Consider the following 19,420-nt stretch of genomic DNA (forward strand, 5'->3'; position numbering starts at 1 on the left):
TGAGAATTAATCCCAATTTTAAGTCTTACAAATGTCCAAGCTAATTTTTTGTACCTCGTGTACATTTTTGAAAGTTATATCGAAAAATTAAATTTTAATATGCGTCTTACATCTCACATTTCGCATACGGCTCACATATAGCCTATTTATCTCTTATACTTTATTTCAACCCTTATAGAAATTTATTACTAGTAACGCCAATTTATCACTTATTTTGAGTAATTAATCACTTTTATTTCGAATACTTAAATTACTGTATATTATAGTATTTTAAATACTCGAAATAAGTGATTAATTGGCGTAGTGATAAATTTCTACAAGAGAATAAGGAGCCTTTAAATTCTTAATGTAAAAAATTTCAAGTAATTTTCTTTAATAAAATTTAATTAAAAAATTTAATTAAAAAATTTTTGAACACTGTCCCAGCAAACGAAAAAAAATTTAAAAATATTGATAATAATTCATTGAACCGATATCGAATCAAATTTTTGGATTTGTTGAATCCATTTTCTATCCGTAATTCGTTTGAATCAGTAATTACGGATTGGCTATTTGCTTTCGGTATTTCACCCAATGTGCATAGAAATTAAACGTGCGACCAATCCGTTTGAATCCATAAGTACGGATTGGTCATTTACTTTTTGTATATTATTCAATGAACATCGAAAGAAACTTGCTATCAATCTGTTTGAATCCATAATTGTAAATTAACCATTTGCTTTTGGTATCACATTCAATGTACAACGCAATAAACGTACGATCAATTTGTTTGAATCTATAATTGTGAATTGGCCATTTGCTTTTGGTATCACACTTAATGCACAACGCAATGAACGTGACCAATGCGTTTGAATTTATTGTATGATATTGAAACGAGAACATTTAAATTCACTGAAATAATAGTTGGACGTCAAATACTGTCAATTCGTGTAAATTCGACAAAAAAGCCAACTTTTGATTTAAAAAATTAATATTCAAATACACATATAGAATTTTCGATTTAAAAATATTTCAAGGTGATATAGAACAGTGACATAAAAATTACAAAATATATAACGTTATGTTATTACTAGATAGTGTATTTTATTAACATTTTATAAGACATCATGTAATTAAAATCATATAATTATAATAATAATCCATTATATATGGAATAAAAGTGTACATAATATAATAGTTCATTATTATTTAGTATACATTATACACATAATTTATTATAATAATCCTTGTGCTAAACTATCGATTTATATTATATATATAAAAAGAAACACAAAATATAGGAAATTGCGAACTTTTATTTAGTCAATCTCGAATATATTTGGCATAGCGCAAATAAATTGCTCAGTTCCTACGTCCATGACAACCATTTTCGAACAAACATCATGAATTGAAATTACAAATCGTTGGCCCGTCTCTTCTACAAATTTCCACATATGTGGCATATCAATGTCACCAATTCTTGCTAATGTCTCATCTGGAGACGTTGTTTCATCGACAGTGCATTAATTTGCACGTAAAATTACTTTTTCGGCAACGAATGTGGTAACTAAGAAGTGGCATCCTGTTTCAGGTACATTAATTATATCATCGATTCTAACAATTTTTCCGCATTTTAACTGTACAATAGTGTCGTTCCATTTTTTTGATCGTTTATAATTTTTACTATGGTACACCTGATTATTATATATACATTTGTTATATATCCGTTTTGTTGTAACTGGAGCGCTATCTGAGATATATACATGTTGTGAATCATAAAATACTACTCCATCATTTACTTCAACATTTACAGTCGACTGATTTTTCATGAACAATTGCTCACAAAACGCTTTTACATGATTCGGCGATGAACTACTTGACATTCCTACTTTATATGACAAAATCTGTAATGACTTTTTAGCTATTTGCTGCTCAACGCCCTTTGGTCCATTAACTAGCTGCTTTAACAAATAAATATTACATTCAAAAGGGAAGGTTGATGTAGCCCATAAAGGTCCACACTTCCGAACAGATTGAACAGCATGGAGCAACAAATGCACATTAAACCGCATTGATTCTTTTCCATATAGGACCTCAAACAAAGCAACAAAGATCATTAAATCTTGTTCGCACTTATTAAGTTCAGCATTTGTAATATTTGATTTTAACAAAATATAAGTACACTTTACAAGTAAAGCATAATGGTGTAAATACTTTTTGGGGATATAGTCTAAACATATTGGAATGCTATAATATAATAGCCATAATTTCCAATCTTTTGCTTTGTAATTACTTTGATCGGATATTACATGTGGTAATTTTTTCACGTCATGAGGTGGTTTGATTTTAAGTAAGCTTTCATCAATATTCTTAATTTTAGCAGCAGTTAAATGTATCGACAATGTTTTTACCCATAATTCCCAAATATGCTTAACAACCCCTAACAGAATTGTATGCATGTAGTCGAAAGGAAAGCCCCATACCATATCAAAATTTAAAATTGAGTTCAATACTGAATTGCCTTTTACTCCTCGAGATTGTATTAAAGATTGGCTTGAATGAAACTGTTGTATATCTCGCATATGGGATTCATGAGTTCTTAATTCCGGATTTTCATTTACAAAAGGATATCGCATAGTCGATATATATGTTCCTTTTTGATAACAATAACTACAACCAAAATAACCATTATATTTTACTCGATATTGTGTCAACGCTCGAGCAACAGAATCTGTTGAAAAGCATAACGTTGTTGATGTGAATGTGGTTTGACCACTATCAAGAGTCATAGAAATACCTTTTTCTCTTAAAGCATCTGCTTGTTCTACAAACACTGTAAGATATAAATTCATCAGTTTAGGAGTCGGTTCTTGCTTTACAACCATAATACCTGCTAATAAAACATTTTCAAATCTAATCTTGGGTGGCAAATCGTTCAAAATTACTGACAAAGGCCAAATACTACGTTTAGTTTTATGTCCTAAAGGTGCTCCATCTGTGCTGATATTATAACTTACAATGTGTGCTGAATTAGCAATTACTTTTTTATGTAATTCACCGTCATGTATGTCATTAATATAATTATATTGCTGTGTACCTTTTCTTGAATTAATACTCTGCATATATGCTGTGCGAATACTTTTAGCCTTTAAAAGTAACTCTATTTGATAACGTAAATCAATAGATAAAAAAAAGTTCTCGCACGACAAATTTAAGTTATACTCTTTATCACAAAGTTCGCATAATTTAGTTATATTAACAAAATCTTCTTTTCTAGTACGGTATATTTCACAATAGCAATCTGTACAATAGTAATGAAACAGTATTTTGTCATTAGGTGGGTCAAATGTTTTGTCAAAATAATAATTCGAAACATTAAGTTGTGTAAAATTAGGCCCTGCACAAAATTTAAGGACATTAATTAAACTTTTTCTCGCGTTATTCGACAGTCCAAACCGCAATGAATACCCTGCAACCATACGCATAACACTATTGACTGTTAAATCAGATTCTTTAAACATTATTTTACTTTTATCACGTTCTGAATTGCTTCTTTCTGTAAAATCATCAGTGATTGTCCTCGGATTTATTTCTTCCGAATCCTCGCCATCATTGTTACTATCTTCATCTTCAGATTGTATTTCTTCTGAATCGTCGTTATTATTGTTGCAGCTATCTTCGTCTTCTGGTTGCACATTCTCAGGTTCATTTTCAGCATAATCATTCATATGACCTACATAGAGCCATTGTATTGCAGTATTGAAATATTTTCTGAACTTATTCTTTTTTTATTTTTTTATAGTTAGAAGAACAATAAATATGTAATATACAGCTTTTTGTAACAATAGTTTGTGGAACCGAGCCCATGTTTTTAAAATGAGTGCCATTAAGCCATCAATAAAAGACGAAAAAATTACAAGAAAAAAATTATTGATAAGTTTAAATTACATTAGCAATGGTATAATAATATGTAATATATATAATATATATATAATAATATATATAAAAATTATTTGGCTTGAATAGCTTAATCAAAATGGAGGCGTTATGCCAAGTTTAGAAAAAAAGGTAAAGTGATTCAATATTTGCAAATGTTTTTCTGCATATAAGCATAAGAAATCTGTATAGAGTGAAAAGTATTACCTTTTTTGTTTGCATTAAGTAGTATCCTTGGTAAAACTGTGTTAAGTATTTTATTCCATTTACGACGAGTTGATATTGATAACAATCTTCTGTCGTACGTTGGATCCAGATGAAGCTTCTTTCGTTTTCTGTGCGATTGATTCATTTTCACTCTGCAAGTGATAAATATATTGAAAATGCAGTTTGTATATTATAAATAAATACTTGCAATGAACAACACATGTGTGAAAAACAAATTTGTTTAACGAAAGATGTTCTTTATATTGCATGCAAAAATCAATGTCTTGTTACAAAAGATAAACGATGCTTTTAACTTGTAAATACTGGAACGCGGTTTCAGTTTTTTTGCAGCAATACAATCTCTGTTCTTTTTAAAAGAAAGTTCATGCAATAAATTTAAAATAAAGTTTTTGCAATAAATTTTAGGTTAGGTTTTGCACGTTTATTTTATATTCATGTATTTCGAAAAAAAATGCAGAAAGTACAAGACCTTTTCTGCAAAACAAACAGCTAATGTGTGCGTAACGTGTAAACAGATAATTTATAAAGCATAATAGCACAAAAACATATACTGTGCACTTACACTACTTTGCATTTATCAATTCAGAAAATCGCACGTACATACCTAATCCTCGATTACATTTTTTCTTCTATTCTCTTTCACTTTTAATAAATATCCTATTACAATTATGTAGGACAATTATGTAGGCTGAAGTCGTTTTAGATATGAGACACATGCGTTCACCACACTACAACCAGACTTTGGCTGTGAATATCGGAACACAGCCAAAGTTCGCATTCGCAGTTCGGTGTCCGAATAACTACCGATTGTTGCCGAATCTACTCGAATGTGACGTCGCGCTTTCGCTGCGCATTGTGTGTGGACAAATGACGCGCGATTTGAATCTATACTTTTCTTCGTAAAGTCCGAGCGTTTTTATACCATGTATCACCGTGTATTCGTTAAACATTCCAAAATACCGTTTGATATTATATTAATTGTTATAATTATAATTGTTGTAAATAAGTTCCAAATGTTTGCTTATGTGAAATTCGCGAGTTTCGGCGCTTCCTCGTGTATGAAGGTAGTTGCCATTGAAGACATTAAAGTGAAAAGGTCAGACGTGAAAAACATTGATAAAAATAAACTTTATAAAGTGAAACATCCAGTGACAGGAAAATATTCGCATGCACAAGTGATTCTTGTGAATGGTAATAATTCCAATAAAAAATTGTACAATATTTATGAGTCTCAGCAAATAAAAATCGAAATAAATTTTTATTTACATATATCCTTTGCAGAGTCATTGGAAGAACTATCTAAAATAATTCAATCCAAAAGACCGGTAGTGAAGCCCATTAAACATCTTGCATCACCATCAGACAGTTTTAATTCATCAGCTGAAGAAACACCAGCAAAAAAGAAGGTAATAAATTCTATTTTACGTCTCTGCAAATGTGCACGTTTCTATCAATTAACTTAAATAATGTTTTAAATAATATTTGTAGAATGATAAGCTTGATACCAATGTTGACACTAATTTGCAAAACCGTTTGCAAATTTTGCGGGATGAGCAAATTGAGCGAGAGATGATGATGACAACATCGCAACTGAACAATAAAGTGACATCAACACCTATTACATCATTAGTACGTTTGTTTTACATTTTTGTGTAAAATATATAATATAACGAACTAAAAGAGTTCCTTTTAATCTTATTCTCCATCGACAAGTAAAGCTAGCCTTCATATTGATTTGAAAAGTTTCAATTTACCTCAGCATTTATAGACTAATATGATTATCATACAATATATTTTGTACAATATCATAATATATATAAAATATGATTTACAGGTGACAGATTCAAGGAAAAAGCGAGATGCCATAACTCCTGTACAATCAAACAAATGTGTTTTGCTCAAGAAACAAAAGCTTACGGAGGTAAAATATTATTATTTTGCAATTATGTAGCAAAATGTTGATAAGATATTTTCAAGCGTAAATTCAAGTATGAGCTTCACTGCTTATGCTGATAAGCTACAGATATATTATATGTAAATATAATTTGGGCATCTCATGCCTTTTGTTATAATTTGTTCAATCTTAGAGTTCAGTTTTAGAGTTTTTTAAATATCGTAACAATGAGTATGCATTGATACATTTATTTATTTTATATCTATGTATTAATATATGTATTTTTTTGTACTTTTTTAGATAAGTGAATGTAGTGTCAAATCGCATAAAGCAGCAGCAGAAGCGTACAAAAATCAAGTAGACTTCTTCAAGAAGGAATTGCAATCCGTGAAAGATGACTTAAACGTAAAACAAATAATATGGACAGAGGAGAAAACGGCATTGTCAAGAGAAATTTTACAGAAAGAAGAGAAAATTGAAAAACTCACAAATGAATTAAATGAGATACGAAATCTCAACAAAGAATTGCAAAAATCTGCAATCCAACATTTCGGCCAAATAAAAGGTTCGTGTTTAACTAGCTTCCCAGACAAAACATAATGTTTTAAATCAAGACATATACTCGTATAAGACGTCTTTAATACGTCTTATGTCTTGATTTAAGACATTATGTTGTCTGGGTTATATTTAATGAAATGTAACACATGGTTAACATAAAGTTATAACAGCATGTTCTCATTCCTCTGGTGCAGCAACATTACAAGAGTTAAAAAATGCTGAAACTACAGACGTCTTAAATCCGATTAAAATAGCGGTTGGATATATTGAAGCAGATACTGAGAAGGTAAATTGCTTAACGAAATATGCATATATATTTTTATAATCTCGTTATTGATGTACTGTGAATGTGTTCTAGTATTTGCAACGAGTACCTAATAGCATTTTGTTATCTTTGTCAGATGCATTCTATTAAAATATGATAAACGTTTTCAGTACTTACAGCAAATACTGGAACATCCTGCATAATTACAAAGGAATAAAATATGTATATAATTTAGAAATATGTACTGAATTTCTGAATTTACTTATATCTTATAATAATTATATTTACTAGTTGTTTGTTTTTTTAGATATATCTGGGGCATAACGTATGGATATCGACAGAAAGTTATGCCTTAGTAATTGGTACTGCTACGACACCCAGCATGTTTGTAGCCGAAATGATGCTAGTTCTGTTTCCTTATAAGACATTACTGAACAGTACCTTGTCAGGAAAACCAAGCAACAGGACGAAAGCGGACATTCGAAAAGCGTACAAGAAATTGGATCCAATAAAAGTGTTGGCGATAAAAGGTTAATAATAATTACTTTGGTTTTGTAATATTAATCGTTGCTGTACATAACTACGAAAATTTCAAATTAATTATGTAATATACTTGTATATATATAATTCACAGCAATATTTCGCCATTGGTTACTGACCGAAAAGAGAATGAGTGAAATTGAGGCAGATGAAGAGGTAGATAAAGCAAAAGAATATATGAGAAGGAAACTGGCAAGTATGAAAAGTAAATATATGTGCTTATATGTATTTGCGATAGTGATAATGTAATATTGAAACATAAGTATATTATTAAATTAATAATATTAATAATATTAATAATATTAATAATATTTATAAATTAATATTTTTAGAATCGAGGCAATTGCAAACAAAGAAAAAATTAAGCCAATCGAACGTGGATGAATTAAACAAACAATTGCAAGAGATGAACGCTATAATAGAAAATAATGCAGATTTTCAACATGACGATTTCACTACAGGTAAACATTACAGTTGCAAATTTGTCACATATTTACATTATGCTATTTGAAGGTTTTGCGCTTTGTATAAACAATAAGCCGCTATTGATTAATTTAATATATACTTTTCAGAATTAACAAATAATGAATAGCATTAAAGCAAATACTCAAGCAGAACAACAAGTCCTGACGAAGTCAAAATGACATTAAAATGAATCCTGATTTATAAAAAAGTGACTTTTAAAATCATTTTAGAGTCATTTTGATGTCATAACTTCTTGTTCTTGGATATAAATTAGATAAATGTAAATTAAAATGCATGTATAGTTTCAGATTCGCAATCATCTATCGAGACTGAATTAATAAATGAAACAGATAATAATAATGTATTATTATCGGATATCGGCAATTGTGCATTAGAAAGTGTCGAGAATGTTGATACAGATGACGACGAGAATGACTACAATAATAATGGCAATAATGACAGCAAGAATAACTACGAGAATAACGGCAAAAATAATAGCGATGAGAATGACAGCCAGAATGAAAGCGAGAATGATGGCGAGAATGACGGAAAGAATGACGGCGAAAATGACGGCGAGAATGACAACGAAAATTGTGACGAATATATGGAGGAGATTGTGGAGTTCGTGGAGTTTCAAAACAATAGCCCAAATTAAAATAATAAAAAGACCAAACTGTGTTTAATCTATTGGTAATATTTATTGAAATACTTTACGAATATTCATATAAAATAAATAAATATGATATTAACAATTTTTACCTTGCACTATTTTATTTAAAATTATAATGTTAATTTTAGTTATGTTTTTTGTGATTTTCAGTGTTAGTTATTAGTATTGGTAATATTTTTTCCAGAAAAAGATTATTAGCCTATTCGTCTTGCTCGCTTTCATGCTGAAAGTATCAGTCTATCTTTCTTGCTCATTAATACATCGAAGAAAGATAGAATGGATGCTTTCAGCACGAAAGCGAGCAAGACGAATTTAACCTAGCTATATATATATCAATAAAAGTCAAATCTTTTGAATCCGTCTTTAAGGATTCATATCTGCTGAACTAGATCCACCTCTATTCACTTGAATTCACAATTTTGTAATAGGGAATCGATTCATATTTTCATTTTTGAATCTAAATAAATCCACTAGAATTTACAGGATTGTATGTAACGAGACGTATAGAAAACGGATTCAATGTGTTCAGTATCTATTAAATTCAATACTTTTTCGCGTATTCAAAAACTTTATTCATACAAATTTATCCAATCCAATCATTTCTCGTTTGCTGGGGTGTTAAATCACATTTAAAATCGTGATTATTTCAATAAAAAAACATTTTATGTGTAAAAAATATATTTTTTATATTTAATAAATTTTATATATATGTATATATATGCATATGTAAAATATTCTCTCTCTCTCTCTCTCTCTCTCTCTCTCACACACACACAACGGGGGCCAAATCTCTCAAATTGGTCTCATGATCAATTAGCCTGGATTCGCACCAGGGGCAAAGTCTGTTGGTAATGTCAAACAAATTTAGCCTGGACTTGCACCAGGGGCAAAGTCTTTTGGTCGAGTCTACGAAATTTAGCACGGACTCGAACCAGGGGCAAAGTCTTTTGGTTCAAGTCTACGAAATTTAGCACGGACTCGAACCAGGGGCAAAGTGTGTCGGTAAGGGGCAAAGTCTATCGCACGAAGATGGCGGTCTCTTCTTTAGGCAGGCCTTTGGCGATCTGTCTATTAATCTGTGATCGCGATGGGTAAGCGCGCGCCTGCTTTAGAGTGAGAAGTACTACATCTGAGGCCTATGTTTGTCTCTCTTTTTGCAGGGCCGTCTAAAAAAATTGCGGACCATGTGCATTTTTCTATGAAATGTGTAGTCAATAGATTTTTTTAGAATTTATTTTAAAATTTGTTTTAATATATTTAATATATTTATAAATAAACAATAAATTTGCTTTAATTTATATTATATTTATATTAATATTTTATTAATTATAAAGTTTTATAAATAGATATATGTTTACAAATTTTATTATAAATATTATTATTATTTACACACTATACTAATATTTGTGAAATCCTGTTCATTAAAATGTTTTGAACACACTCTTGCATTTGGACTAATCTGCTTAATGTTTAATGCAGATAACCACAATTTCTTTATGTGTTCTTTTTCTGGAACTCTGAAAATAATGATAATGTATTACTAGCTTTATATTGTATAATTCAATTATTATTATATTACAAAATATTTAAAATAATGTTCTAAATATCTCTTATTTGTAAAACGCATAATCTAACCTAACTTTTTATAATTTTACTTTACACAATTTTTATTACATACTATTACATATCTTAATTTTATTATATAATATATAATTTTAATATATATTTAACAAAACTATGCAAGTTACGTATATATAATATAATTATATACAGCTTTAAAACAATATGTTTAAAGAATGTGTTACAATAATGTCCTATAAAAAATACTTTTAATGTACTTACTTATGCATCTGTATATCCTTTTTATTTTTATCATACGTAATTTTGCACACAAAACACCTTAAAACCATTTTTTAATTTTTAAAGATAAAGATAAACGTTTTACGTTATTCCAAAGCGAGTAGGCGAAGGTGAGGTGTCAAAAATTTAATGCTATGTTACTGCTAGAATTCTGGAGGGGGACGAAATAACAAATCAGAAGCTTGCAAGAGAGACAAACATAGGCCTCAGATGTAGTACCTCTCACTCTAAAGCAGGCGCGCGTTTACATATCGCAATGCTCAGTCCATTCTATATGTCGATGGGTAGAAATATAAGAACCAGAGAGAAACCTGAGAGTGGCCACCAGGATTCAGCGGCCGCGTGTACTAATGCGCCCCCTGAGACAGTAGACGTGAACTACGTCGTGACACTCGGTAAAAAGAACGATAAATGGTTCGATTCCGTAATATGGTTCATATTTGAACTATTCAGTGTCACGTCCGAGTGACCTTCTTTTCTCTTCTATTATTCTAGATCTAGGAAGAAAAGGTTAGCTCTCTATTTATTTAGGGCAATCTGCATGCACCGACTATACCCTAGGTGCGCCGAAAGCTGAAACTGACTTTGCGGATCTGGGAAATTTTAGGAATAGGGAATGTTTCATAGGAACGTATGATAGCATCTAGGAAAATTAAAATTAATTCGAAATCATATTTTCTATTTAGGCTATAAGATAGGAAATTAAAATATATTGTTATTAAAATAAAGTAATATTCTATTATCAAGGATTTGAACATTTAGAATAACCGGTAAATAATTACGAGTTGAGATTACTAAAGATTTAAATATGTCGGATAGTCGTCGATTTCAAAGTGAGACTCTAGCGGTTTTGAGCTTACTAATTCTGATAGGGAGTGTGACGTCTCGCCATTGGTCGAAACCCAAAATTTTTTGCTTTTACATCATTTCTTGCGAGAACCCATATAATTAATTATTTTGAGAATGATTTAATTTAGAATTAGACGTTTTTATTATTTATCGTTAGTAATACCAGCATAGGGAATCTTCTAGTTGTAACTAGTCTAGGGACTAGCAACGCGACCAATCCAACACAACAAGCGTATACCTATAAATTACTAGACGTCGCCATCTCTTACAACCCTAACGGTATGAACGATAAATGCGAAATATAATCAATGTGTGCAAACCTATTAATCAATGTGTGAACTCTATAATCGACATGTTTGAAATTGTATAATCTTATTTATGGAATAATTAGAATGATAAATCGTCTGAATAAATATTTTAATCACACAATGGTGAATGAATTATAAAAATTGATAAATTCTAATGACCGACTATTTGTCATAAAATATTCCATAAAATCTTTTCTTTAAATTATAAGATAACGAAAACGATGCGCCTCAATTGTAATTATATTTATGGAACCTTACTATCTTTATCACTATTATTAATGATTGAAACTACTCAGATTCTTGCAACTTAGTATCAGAGATGTTATTCTCCTTTTTCAATATATTTACATAAATAAGGATTCCATGAATATAACAACATTTCACCGTAACTATATAAGAATATACCACGTTCCGAAATCATAACTATATAATTTAGCAATCATAACTTATTTCATTATATCAAAATTGCAACAACTAGAATATAGCAGAGAATTATATAGAGGACGATTTCAGAAACGTATAGAAGCTAGCAAGCGAACAATAGAACCCCAACGTGCGGCTACCGCTTAAACTTTCTTTGTCGGCCGGACCACCCCCGATCTTGATACGATAAGCAACCCCGCGTCTTTCGGGATGCTAACACCTGCACGTCACGAACCTCGAGAATCAACAATCATAGACTTTTACGACTTATTCTCTCTTAGATTTTCTCGTCGTCTATCACCTTATATGGTCATGATAGACTCTTGACCATATTTGGTCATAAGAAGAGCTCAATTGTTGCCTTCTCAGGACCCCCAAACCACCCCTTCTTTTATAAGAAAATTTATTATGATATCTTCCTGGAAAAGCGTTTTCATGGGAATTCTCCCACCCAAAAATTCGCACTCGACACCAAGATTTTTCGGTTTCGAGGGGTATATAAACCCTAGAAAATCTGGCCGGAGAACGGCATTTCATCATAGAAAGTTACAGTGTACATTTTAAATTGTCGCTAGCCGAAGAGTGCAGCAACAATTTCGTACCATCCTAAAATCATCATAACTATCTGCAACGCGAATCTCGGAACATATAATTTTGTCAACGACACCTAATCGCTGTAACCCTGCGTAAATTTGTAACTTAGTACATTGTTCAAGTCACGGGTTAGCCGTCAAACTCGCTGACTTCTTAATTCTTAATCGCGCATAATTTGTAACATGATTAAAAGACGAATAAAGAACTTCAGAGCATCGCACGATCGAGCGTTTGATTTCGCCATAAGCACCCCACGACCGAGGTCCTTACGAGAGAGCGAAGCTGGCCAAACACATCACGGGTCTACGAAGAATTTGTCGTCTTAAAGGTAGGACTCTGTTAATCACACAGATCATCCGACATTCCGACATTACATAAAAATTCGAACGAGTTTCGAAGGTCGCGTAAATTTCTTTTAATCATTATCCAATCACCTTCCAAATATCCTATCAATAAGAAAATACATAAATGATAGATAATCGATTCTAGCATAAAGACAGAATTCTTGTTATTATTCTAATAATTCCCTTCATTCTCATTCTCATATTTCCATTTCCTCGAGCACTGAATAACGCACTAAAAATCATTTTCCCACCAACACCCTTATCTCCTAAAAATTCCATTGTCTATGTCGCGCGTCTTGCCGCAATGATATAGCTTCTTCCTCTATCTCCTAAAAATTTCATTGTCTATGTCGCGCGCCTTGCCGCAATGATATAGCTTCTTCCTCTATCTCCTAAAAATTCCATTGTCTATGTCGCGCGCCTTGCCGCAATAATATAGTTTCTTTCTCTATCTCCTAAAAATTCCATTGTCTATGTCGCGCGCCTTGCCGCAATGATATAGCCTTTTTCTTCCTCAACCCTCCCTTTCCTAATAGAACAATACCAGGAGTCAATAATTTAACAAATGTTATAAGCTCTTTAGTAAATGGGATTTGATTCAATTAACGCGATCCCCCTCGGTGCATTCTCCTTATTAGTATCCTCATATTAAATTGATAACCACTTCCTTAATATTCCATAACGTATTATAAATGAAAACATTAAAACAAAAGATCAAAAATCATAAGAAGCGCAAGAACAGAGCAGGTAAGAAGGCTCGTCATAACCGCGCCGCGTCTACTCTACGTTGGCTCAGGCGACGGTCACCAGATAATAGACCTAGTGTCAAATCGTGTGAAAAAGTTACCTTTCCTTCGGAGACTATAAAAAGATTGAAGACTTCATCTATTCAGCTAAATCTTGACAATAAGCCCGTAGCGAACAAAGGAACTCCCTCTCATATTGAGACCAAACCTTCGACCAACCAACCTCCTAATTCCCTTGAATTCACAACTCCTGAATTACCAGGTTCAATTGATTCTTTAATAGAAGAAGCACTTAATTATTTTGATCTCAGAACTAACTTCTCAGAGTTATCACCACTCTCAGACAAAAGAATCCTCCCTGACTCCGGAATAGAATTCTTCCCAAACGAACCATCTAACATATTCAGTTCAGAAACCGATTCTTCAGAGCAGTTACTAATCACGGAATTGCACGAATTAGTATCTCAAGTAGAAAGAAATAATTTACCGGAACAATTTTTCCCTACTGACAAAGTACAAACAATAAAAGACCAATTTTCGGAACAATTACTAATTGCAGAACTTTGTGATTTAGTATCACAAATAGAAGAAAATACTTCTCAGAAACAAATTTATTGTAAGGATTTGATACAATCATTAAAAGATCAGTGTCCAGACAAATTATTTGAAATCGATCAATATGCTAATTATTTAGATATTTAATTATTTTCTTAATGTCTAAATACAATTGATGTCGGAATCCAACGATAAATTAACGAGGGTATTAATACAACGTCGATCAAATCTCCATCTGTACATTTTCCTTATTAATATCCCCCTGACAATATCCCCTTATTAAATTACATTCTTCATTACTATCCTATCTCCCATGAAGACATTAATACAGAAGATCGCACGTCGGAATAAAAGAAATCATAGAGCAGGTAAAAAAACTCGTGCTAACCGCGCCGCGTCTACTTTACGTTGGCTCCAGCGACAAGCCCTTGACAAAATCCTCTTTACGGACGAAAGAACCGTCCCCGATACAAAGATTGAACCTTCAATTGACGAACTACCTAATTCTTTTAATTTCAACGACGACATTTTCGAGTCATCATTATTTACAGAACTGTGCGATTTAGTATCTGAAATAGAGGAAGAAATCTCTCAGGATCTAATAAAATTCTTAAAAGAACAGTGTCCGGATATCTCATTTAAAATCAATCAATACGCTAGTTATTTGAATATTTGAATCATTTCTTAAATGTCATCAGAATTTATTATTAAAGAAAATCGGAAATTAATTAACGAAGAAATTCATACGATAATAAGTATAATTATCGCCCTACTAACAGACGTTTTAGAGGAAAACATCAATCTAGACCAACTTCTCGTCTGTTTAGATAACATTCTTGATCCATTACATACGATAAACGCGAGACTTCATGAAAACCGATAATTGTGTAATTTAAATAATTGTCTAATAATAGGACCCCATGAGGGATTCTCAAGACCTTAGATTTGAGAGTTATATTATATTTTCGCTATTGAATCTATTAATTAACAACTATTTAAACGGGGAAATTACAGTCGACCAATTGATAAATTCATTAGATAGTTTAGAAAGAATTGCTAGTAGAAATCCTTTTTTCACTAATAACTAGAATTCCCCATCCCCAACATCCCGATACTCGGTCCCTAGTTCCACAGTATAGTCCGTGCTCTCGGCGTCCCTAAGGTATAGCCGGTGTAAGCAGGTTGCCTCATAAAAAATAGAGAGCGCCCCATTCTTTCTAGTTTAGGAATAGAGAGAGTAGGAAGGTCACTAGGACGTGACAGGAGACAGCAGGAAAATTGTATTCCTCGAAAGGTGTAAAGTCTTGATAGGAATTCTTAGTCAATTCTACTAATTCGTTAATTATATTATCAATCTCCTCAAGGGTGATTGGTGATAAAGGTTCTACAATATTTTATATTGAAAATTGTCAATTGATCCGGAACCTTGAGATAGGTCAGGAGAGATTACCTCTTGAGACTCGGGTAATTGTTTATCTCCGAATAATCTCTCTTGAGAATTTAATAAAGTAGTCGCAATTGATCTATATTTCTTAATTAATGACGGGCGCGTACGCTTTTTCTTACGTACAAAGTTGCGTTTTCAGTTGGCCATCTACAAGGGTATGTTCATCCTTATTGTATTAATTAATTAGTTATTAGGAAATTATAAAGTTGGATTGAGAGTTAAAAAGGATTAGTTCTCACTTGATTCCACACGGAGATGAAAATCTGCTCTGTTGTTCCTGGTGACTATGCCTATAGCTGTAGTTCTCCTGGGGACCTCGATCTCAGGATGGAGTTGGAAGAACAGACGTGCACTGATTTTATGTTATTTTTAGTTTTTTATTCCTTTATTTATGAACAATTCTAAGTCTGTGACTTATAATTGTACAATTAGAGTTTACGAATTTAAACTATCAGATGAGTTAACTAGAATGATAACTAACATAGGAATCGCAGAAAGATCTAAATACTAATTGACACGAAAACTAGATTAACCGTAATCGACTAAGTGTAGACTTTGGAAAATAGTAATACGAAGTGCTCTATTCTAGAAGTTGACACGAAGTGCCCGCAGGACGCAAAATCCGCGGTTTATATACCCTTTGGAGGACCAGGCGTGCTTAGATTTTGATAGGTTTATGGTTCCGTAGGAATTCGGTTTGCGTCATCGAAGAGGGGGCGAAGAGGGTGGGCCATTAGCAAAGATGATTCGTTGGCGCAGTATAATTATAATTCTTAATAGTCAAATGGGAATCTTTACAATAGTTTCTAAATTGCTTATTTATAAAACGTTAATATTTATCATTATAATTTGTACTAAAGGTTTAAATTGCGTGCCCTAGAAGCCATTACAAAATGTGGAGATTGTAATTCCTTAGGTATTCATTATGATAATAATTGAGAGGTTTTTATTGTTAAAAAGCGTGCAACGTTATTCTGTAAAGGATTCAAGCTAGCTTTTGATAGTTTGAGTTGTAGCTTATAATGATAAAGATAATATTTCGCTTTCTAAATCTTTGGTTCGGCGTAGGGCATTGGTTTCTTTCCTAAAGTTCAGGAATGCGGCAGAGGGGTCATACTGAGGTCAAATTACAAGCCATCGTGTCGCCAAGTCGATCTCTACGAATACTTATGACTAGTGGTACATTTATTGCTCCTTGTTTGGTCCTTTTACGCATATTGATCAATCAATTATGGCATACTTTATTTGTAATATATGATATTTATAGTTAATAAAAAAGTCTATAATTATTTATGAATCCATAATTCATTAATGCAATATTGAAAGGCTTACATATTCAAATGTGTACTCGGGTAATTCTTAGTCGTACTTACAGAATCGTGTTTCGTTTTAGGTATGAATTATGGAAGAATTAGTGTTTTTCTTTTAGTTATCATATAAATTTTGATGTGAGTAGGATTCTGTAAATCTGACTAAAGAATGGGTTGTTTTGGAATTAATAATACATCGCGTTGTATTGTAATTTACTTTAGGAGGGAGTTGATTAACATTTTTAGTCCTTATATCTTGTGCCTAATTATATTAATATTTATCATACCTATTATTTATTGTTTAACGTTATTGTAATAGATGTATTGTAGAAGTCTGCGTTTCTATTTTCAAATGACTCGAGAGTTAGGCGTTAGTCTCTTTCCTTTGGATCCTCGTCTGGAAACTTCTCGAATGTTCTCTGTATCTCGAGTAACCGATGTTTAAGACTAAATTTTAAAGGCGAATTGGATGCCACAGGAGCCCGTACGCACTGCAAAATGTTCTCGCCAGGATTGGAGCGTTGTTAGGTGAAATTCAACGGACACTGATTTTAAGAATAAAGATTTAATAAAGATCGAAATGCTTCTACAATTTGATACTTCTCGAAAGTACTCTCATGCGCACGATTTAATAATACGTCTGCTCGTTCGCACTTCTCAAAGGAGAGTCGTTCTCCTCGACTTCGAATCTAACGGCCTACGGCCCGCGGTCGCGCTCGCATGCGCGCGCATATCTTCTGGCCACCCTATATGCTACGGTGGCAGCACCGCACGGGTGTCGGAAACGACGCTAACGCCGGACATTGCGTTTCGCGGCAATTATTTACGCGCCGCTTACAGTTCGGCCAGCCTGCATTAACTTCGACTCGAAGTTTTATTGTTTGCTATTTAAACAATGTTTACAGCCATATTCTAAGCTAATTTGTGTTACTGAGGCCAGCACGCAACAGGTACATATTTTCAGCTATATATACATACTACAGACGAAGTGAGTTGTAACTCTATTATTAAATATGACGTTAAATATTAACAACAATTGAATATAAATTTAACTATAATTTCGATACTAACATATATACTAAAACTATACTACAATATTTACAGTATTTTCGGTATCTGTCTCAGGTGCCACTATCCATGGTTTCAGTCGATCTGAGGACAGGATAGTGTCCATCGGCTTCTGCTTTAAATTGAAACCAGGTATGTCTTGCACCACGTATCTGTTATTACCGAGTGCTTTTGTTATTAGATAAGGTCCTTTATACCGTGGCTTCAATTTAGAGCTGACACCTATCACGCTTCTATCGTCTCTAATCAGGACATATGATCCCTCTTTGTACAGCGATGGCTTTCTGCTGTGCACATCCCTATATATTTTGTTGTACCCCCTAATTATTTCAGTTGCTTCTAAAGCGGTATCTCTATTATTAATTCTTTCTTTTTCCAGATCGCAGTCTACCTGAGCTAAGGCCTTTGTGAGCTGTGATATTCTACTGTCAGCGTGATTACGTTGTTCATATCCTAACATGAGCTTAGACGGACTGGATTTTGTACTTGAATGATAAGTATTATTTATCACATATTGTATCGAGCCTAATTCCTTTTGCCAATCCTCTTGACTATCTAATAATTTGGTTAAGGAAGTTTTTAAAAATCTGTTGACTCGCTCAACCATACCATTGGCCCACGGGGCCGCTACTGCTACCTTCCTATGTTTAATCTGTAAATTCATCGTAAAGTTCTCTATTTCTTTGGATGTGAAGGCAGACCCCCTGTCCGATACTAATTCTAATGGTTTGCCAAAAGTCGAAAAAATAGTATTCAGACATTTTATTACTTCCTTCGCCTTTGTCGATCTGTTTAGCGACAACCATGTGAACCTAGTAAACGCATCTACTATAATTATAACATATCGATAATTTTCAGGAGACTCCTGAAGAGGACCAAAGTGGTCAATATGCAGAATCTCGAGAGGTGCCTTCGGCAAGGGATATAAATGTGTCTCCCCTTCTTTACTGCACATTGAGCTATTGGCTGTGAGGCAAGTTAAACAATTTTCAATATATTGTTGGACTCGTTTCCTCATTTGTGGGAACCAATAATTTGATTTGACACCTTCAATTGTCTTATTAAATCCTACATGTGCCATGTCATCGTGGTGTGCCCTCAATATATTTATTATCATTGATTCCGGGACTACAAATTTCAACCCGTTGTCTAGTTTTTTATATACCAGTCCATTCACTAACGCGAACTTTTCGCTATCACGTGTCTCTAATTCCTTACTAATTTTTTGTATCGCAGGATCTGTCAATTGCAGAAATTCGAGACGGCGTTCTAAAGGAAGCTCATCAACCATGGCCACGCTGCGGCTCAAGGCATCAGCATGTGCCATACGATTTCCTGGCCGATGAGTGATGTCGAAATCGTAATTCTGAATCGCTAGAGT

At 32.8% G+C, this 19,420-nt stretch overlaps 2 protein-coding genes and 1 long non-coding RNA gene across 5 annotated transcripts; 1 reads left to right on the plus strand and 2 right to left on the minus strand.

The window, feature by feature from the left end:
- Positions 1–1,058: 1,058 nt before the first annotated feature.
- Positions 1,059–4,965, minus strand: LOC146725035 (uncharacterized). 2 transcript variants are annotated; one of them, XM_085485174.1, is made up of 3 exons: positions 4,744–4,965; positions 4,123–4,274; positions 1,059–3,712 (listed from the first exon to the last, which is right to left on the minus strand). In XM_085485174.1, the coding sequence occupies exons 2-3, from the start codon at positions 4,265–4,267 to the stop codon at positions 1,503–1,505; spliced, it is 2,355 nt and encodes a 784-aa protein (XP_085341300.1). In that variant the 5' UTR covers positions 4,268–4,274; positions 4,744–4,965; the 3' UTR covers positions 1,059–1,502. The 2 variants fall into 2 exon arrangements, with proteins under 2 accessions (XP_085341300.1, XP_085341295.1); XM_085485169.1 differs by having other exon boundaries at positions 4,748–4,964.
- LOC114929801 (uncharacterized) lies at positions 4,160–8,619 on the plus strand. Of its 2 annotated transcripts, none has more exons than XM_085485181.1 (10): positions 4,160–5,334; positions 5,425–5,549; positions 5,632–5,772; positions 5,978–6,064; positions 6,338–6,602; positions 6,766–6,881; positions 7,168–7,390; positions 7,495–7,605; positions 7,733–7,861; positions 8,168–8,619. In XM_085485181.1, exons 1-10 carry the CDS (start codon positions 5,067–5,069, stop codon positions 8,518–8,520), a joined length of 1,818 nt encoding a protein of 605 aa, XP_085341307.1. In that variant the 5' UTR covers positions 4,160–5,066; the 3' UTR covers positions 8,521–8,619. The 2 variants fall into 2 exon arrangements, with proteins under 2 accessions (XP_085341307.1, XP_085341315.1); XM_085485189.1 differs by having other exon boundaries at positions 4,167–5,334; positions 6,790–6,881.
- Positions 8,620–9,884: 1,265 nt separating this feature from the next.
- LOC146725036 (uncharacterized) lies at positions 9,885–10,683 on the minus strand. The gene is made up of 2 exons (XR_014925272.1): positions 10,378–10,683; positions 9,885–10,052 (listed from the first exon to the last, which is right to left on the minus strand). It is a non-coding gene; the product is annotated as an uncharacterized LOC146725036 (long non-coding RNA).
- Between the last annotated feature and the right edge of the window lie 8,737 nt (positions 10,684–19,420).

Source organism: Nylanderia fulva, unplaced genomic scaffold (assembly GCF_048542155.1).
Source record: "Nylanderia fulva isolate GAGA-0341 unplaced genomic scaffold, ASM4854215v1 Scaffold107, whole genome shotgun sequence".
Classification (NCBI taxonomy): Eukaryota; Metazoa; Arthropoda; class Insecta; order Hymenoptera; family Formicidae; genus Nylanderia; species Nylanderia fulva.

Bases quoted from the DNA above. Each gene is read 5' to 3' on its own strand.
- LOC114929801 (XM_085485181.1), top strand. From the start codon at position 5,067: ATGTATCACCGTGTATTCGTTAAACATTCCAAAATACCGTTTGATATT. The intron at 5,335-5,424 runs GTAATAATTCCA...TATCCTTTGCAG, and splicing joins ACAAGTGATTCTTGTGAATG to AGTCATTGGAAGAACTATCT. The intron at 6,065-6,337 runs GTAAAATATTAT...GTACTTTTTTAG, and splicing joins AGAAACAAAAGCTTACGGAG to ATAAGTGAATGTAGTGTCAA.
- LOC146725035 (XM_085485174.1), bottom strand. From the start codon at position 4,267: ATGAATCAATCGCACAGAAAACGAAAGAAGCTTCATCTGGATCCAACG. The intron at 3,713-4,122 runs GTAATACTTTTC...GGCTCTATGTAG, and splicing joins ACTTAATGCAAACAAAAAAG to GTCATATGAATGATTATGCT.